Source organism: Harpegnathos saltator, unplaced genomic scaffold, assembly GCF_003227715.2.
Source record: "Harpegnathos saltator strain DR-91 unplaced genomic scaffold, Hsal_v8.6 scaffold573, whole genome shotgun sequence".
Taxonomy (NCBI): domain Eukaryota; kingdom Metazoa; phylum Arthropoda; class Insecta; order Hymenoptera; family Formicidae; genus Harpegnathos; species Harpegnathos saltator.
Window position 1 is genome coordinate 122,797 of NW_020230397.1, and position 4,702 is coordinate 127,498.

The 4,702-nt window shown below is 36.2% G+C and overlaps 1 protein-coding gene across 1 annotated transcript; it reads right to left on the bottom strand.

Annotated features, from left to right (window-relative positions):
• Window positions 1-1,818: 1,818 nt before the first annotated feature.
• LOC105189410 (40S ribosomal protein S18) lies at window positions 1,819-3,844 on the bottom strand. Its single transcript, XM_011151491.3, has 4 exons — window positions 3,709-3,844; window positions 2,658-2,843; window positions 2,473-2,574; window positions 1,819-2,002 (listed from the first exon to the last, which is right to left on the bottom strand). Exons 1-4 carry the CDS (start codon window positions 3,709-3,711, stop codon window positions 1,835-1,837), a joined length of 459 nt encoding a protein of 152 aa, XP_011149793.1. The 5' UTR covers window positions 3,712-3,844; the 3' UTR covers window positions 1,819-1,834.
• Between the last annotated feature and the right edge of the window lie 858 nt (window positions 3,845-4,702).

Sequence of the window (4,702 nt, forward strand, 5' to 3'; positions counted from 1 at the left end):
TCTCCCTCTCCCTCTCCCTCTCCCTCTCCCTCTCCCTCTCCCTCTCCCTCTCCCTCTCCCTCTCCCTCTCCCTCTCCCTCTCCCTCTCCCTCTCCCTCTCCCTCTCCCTCTCTCTCTCTCTCTCTCTCTCTCTCTCTCTCTCTCTCTCTCTCTCTCTCTCTCTCTCTCCTCGATCAGTCGAAGCAACGGCGGTCTTGCATTTACGCTTGAGAAATGCTTACTTCAGCTCACTTCAGGACCAAAAGCCATTTTCTAACAGTTGGGCTGAAAAGTTCGTAGGCTAACATATAGATGGCGCTACTAGAATAAATCCATAAGATGTTTAGTTAGTACCAACCTTCTAAAGAAACGTGTATAAATTTCACAGGTGTCGGACAATTGGTTCGTGAGATATAACATTGTGAGTGAAGCAACTTTTGTTATTGTGAAAAAATGGATAAAAAAGAATTTCGTGTGTTGATGAAGCATTGCTTTTTGGCGAAAAAAAATACTGTTGAAGCCAAGGCTTGGCTTGATAAACATTATTCGGACTCTGCACCAGGAAAATCAACCGTTGAGAAGTGGTTTGCTAAATTTAAACGAGGTGAAATGAACATCGAAGACGATGCACGCAGTGGACGACCGAAAGAGGCTGTTACCGACGAAAACATCAAAAAAAGTCCACAAAATAATTTTGAATGATCGTAGAGTGAAGTTGATCGACATAGCTGAGACTCTAAATATATCAAAGGAACGTGTTGGACATATTGTGCGTGAATATTTGAACATGCGAAAGCTGTGTGCAAAGTGGGTGCCGCGCGTGCTCACAATCGATCAAAAGCAACAACGTTTTGATGATTCGGAGCAATGTTTAGCGATATTCAACCGTAATAAAGACGAATTTTTCCGTCGATATATTAGAATGGATGAAACATGGCTCCATCATTACACTCCAGAGTCTAATCGACAGTCAGCCGACTGAACGCGATGAACCGAAGCCAAAGCGTGGAAAGAAGCAACAGTCGGCTGGCAAGGTTATGGCATCAGTATTCTGGGATGTGCGTGGTATTATATTCATTGATTACCTCGAAAAGGGCCAGACCATCAACAGCGAATATTACATAACTTTGTTGGAGCGTTTAAAGGATGAAATCACGAAAAAACGGCCCCATTTGAAGAAAAAAAAAGTGCTGTTTCATCAAGACAATGCACCGTGTCACAAATCAATGAAAACGATGGCAAAATTGCATGAATTAGGCTACGAATTGCTTCCCCATCCACCGTATTCTCCAGATCTGGCCCCCAGTGACTTTTTTCTGTTTGCAGACCTCAAAAGAATGCTTGCTGGAAAGAAATTTAGCACTGATGAAGAGGTTATCGCCGAAACTGAGGCCTATTTCGAGGCTAAAGAGAAATCGTACTATAAAAATGGTATCGAAAAATTGTATGACCGTTATAATCGTTGTATCGCCCTCGAAGGCAACTATATTGAATAATAAAATCGAATTTTACCAAAAAAATTTGTCTTACTATGTTAGCCTACGAACTTTTCAGCCAAACTGTTACTTCCACTTCAATAAATTACTTTCCTATATATACTCACAATGATCTCGCTCGCAATGAACGTTCTCGATTTTCTTCTATTTCAATGTCGTCGTAATGTATATACATGCATATAACTTTGTTTCACGATCACGATAATTTTCTCCTTTGATATAATCGAGAAAACATAACGAAGCTTAAAGTTTTTGAGATTTTATTAATTAATCAGTATAATACAGCTAAAGGTAATATTATACTGATGTTTATAACATATAAATTAATATATAATGTTATTTATATACAATATACAAAATTATTTTTTCTTCGACACACCGACCGTGCGTCCGCGACGACCAGTGGTCTTTGTGTGTTGCCCCCGTACGCGGAGACCCCAGTAGTGACGCAAGCCTCTGTGAGCACGGATCTTTTTCATCCTCTCCAGATCTTCACGCAGTTTGGAGTCCAGATTGGCACTCGTGAGCTGCGAACAAATCACATAGGTCAAAGAGATATCTTGTGATGTCTTACAAACTATATTATTTGTATAATACGGTGCACACCCTTGTTGCACGCGTACCTGCCACTTAGCGTAATAAAAACGTTACACAAAGCAATTTCAATGTACAGCGATGCTATTGCTATTGCACAAGCTACCAGCTGAGCATACAATGGGTATTTGCACGATCAGTCGTGAATTGTGCGATAAGACTTACAAGGCACAGCGAAACAAGGTTTATTATTTAAGAGATATGTATAGCATAAATACTACAGAGTATTTTCATGCCAGTCTGAATTCCAATATATAAGTAATGAATATTGTTATACAGCTCTTATCACAAGTGTTGAAAACATTTCATTAGATGTATATGTTATATTTTTCAATGATAAAGTATATACAATTTTTAAGAGTTGATTCTTCTTGTTCACAAAATAAATAGCTCATACTCATACCTGCGAATATTTTCCATCGACAATGTCCTTCTGTCTGTTCAAGAACCAGTCAGGAATTTTATACTGTCTGGGATTAGCCATTATTGTGACAATCTTCTCAACCTGAAATATTTCCAATACGTTAAATACGATTCAAACGATGCAAACATACAAGTTATATATAAAATATGCTAAATTAAAATTACCTCTTCTTCTGAGCATTCTCCAGCTCTTTTATCTAAATCAATATCAGCTTTCTTCAAAACAATGTTGGCATAACGCCGACCAACACCTTTAATTGCAGTCATAGCGAACATTACTTTTCTATTACCGTCAATATTTGTGCCCATGACACGAAGAATGTGTTGGAATTTCTCTGGAATGACGAGAGACTGAAAAATACAAGTATATTATTAATTGTTTATATAGTACATATTTGAAGTAGACTTAATACTGATGCAATTCGAAACGTTCTGTGAATTATATGATAAACTTTTTAATTTAATGCAAATATTGTCTATTTCTAGTCTATTTCAATATGAATTAAACTTTAACTTGTGTTTATCTGTCTAAAATCTGTCTTATACACAGGTTAAGATTTAATTGACGTTGATATAAACAGATATATGCCAGACAAATTTGTAAGATTTGTAGCAAAAGTTATAAAAAAGCAACAAATATGTTAGGAATATTTAAATGGATCGTCGTTTAATAAAAAGTCGTTGATTAAAACATCCAAATACATGTACGATTGAAAATCTAACCCCAAATCATGTATACAGTTTCTTCTAAAAGAAACGTTAAAATACCTCTCCAATAATAAATTTTACACCGATAGAATTGTTACTTCACTGCGTCATACAGCGCATCTTTTACTAGTAGATACCATATTCTTATTATAATATCTAATTTAATTTAATTTAATTCAGGATGTGGACAAAGCGTCAAGTTCATCATTCTGATATATATTACGCGTCACATATACAGGCTATTTTCGGGAAAGTTTAGTGAACGGGGTAAAATTATAACATAATTAAATATATGGATATGTAACGGGATGATGAAAATCCCATGTGAAACACAATCATGAAGGCCCACTTTTCTCTGTAATGAGAAGTCCAATGGGCAAATCATTTCAGGATATTATGAGACACATATAAAAGAATAATTTTACATAATATAAACGTGATCGGTCAGGGGGCCAAAAATCGGTCTTATTGCAACCCTTACTTTTAATAAATTTTATATAAAATTTACCATTTTGCTCCGTTAATCGAGGACTACTCAACTCCGCACCAGTGATGATAATCATAAAAGAAAGTCGAAGCGCGCATGCGCACTGAGCAAACGCTGTGGTAGCTTCACGGACATATATAGTCTGTGTGTTCAAAAATTCACTGCCAGTACTGAAATATATAGTTTGTATATAGTTTGTATATAACATTGTATATGTTATATAGTTTGTGTCACGCAAACTATAACTTTTCAGCGCTGGCAGTGAATTTTGGAAAACGGCTATATTTGAAGGTATCGTTAGGTCCCCATGAAAGAAATGTGAAGGAAATTATAGGGAAGGAAAAAAGCTTCTATTCAATAAATATAATATAGTTTGGTAATTATCCAGTTTAGGGGCTCCGCCTTAGAATTCGATAAAAATAGACTCAATCAACGCGTTTTTTAATAAGGAGCAACTTTTTCCTCTGCGAAAATTGTCGCTCTTCACTGCGAAACGAAATAAAAATAGTTAAAGTTAATTGGTATAATAGGTTAGGAAACCTGTCAAGATTCCGGATGGGTTCGCAACTTTCCACGCGCAACGAGGACGGGGTGGGTGCGGGAGGGGGGGCCGAAGGCCCCCTCTCGCACGCCCGCGTGTGTGTGTGTGTATGTGTGTGTGTGTGTGTGTGTGTGTGTGTGTGTGTGTGTGTGTGTGTGTGTGTGTGTGGTACATATGTTGAGGCATTTTTATTTATTAAACCAACGAATATTGTACACTCATTAATTTAGTAAAGCAGAAAATTTTAGTACAATTTTAATAAGGTGAATATCTTTCATCAAATGTCATTAACTTATCAGTTTCGTCATAAAAAAAATTATTAACAATTAAAGATCATAACTATCGATTCCACATTTATTTTTAATTTTTTAAATTTATCTTATTAAAATTGTACTAAAATTTTCTGCTTTACTAAATTAATGAGTGTACAATATTCGTTGGTTTAATAAATAAAAATGCCTCAACATATGTACC

Coding starts and splice junctions, on each gene's coding strand:
- LOC105189410 (XM_011151491.3), bottom strand. Junction 2,575..2,657: donor GAGAATGCTCAGAAGAAGAG/GTAATTTTAATT, acceptor GAAATATTTCAG/GTTGAGAAGATTGTCACAAT. Junction 2,003..2,472: donor TCGATGGAAAATATTCGCAG/GTATGAGTATGA, acceptor ATTTGTTCGCAG/CTCACGAGTGCCAATCTGGA.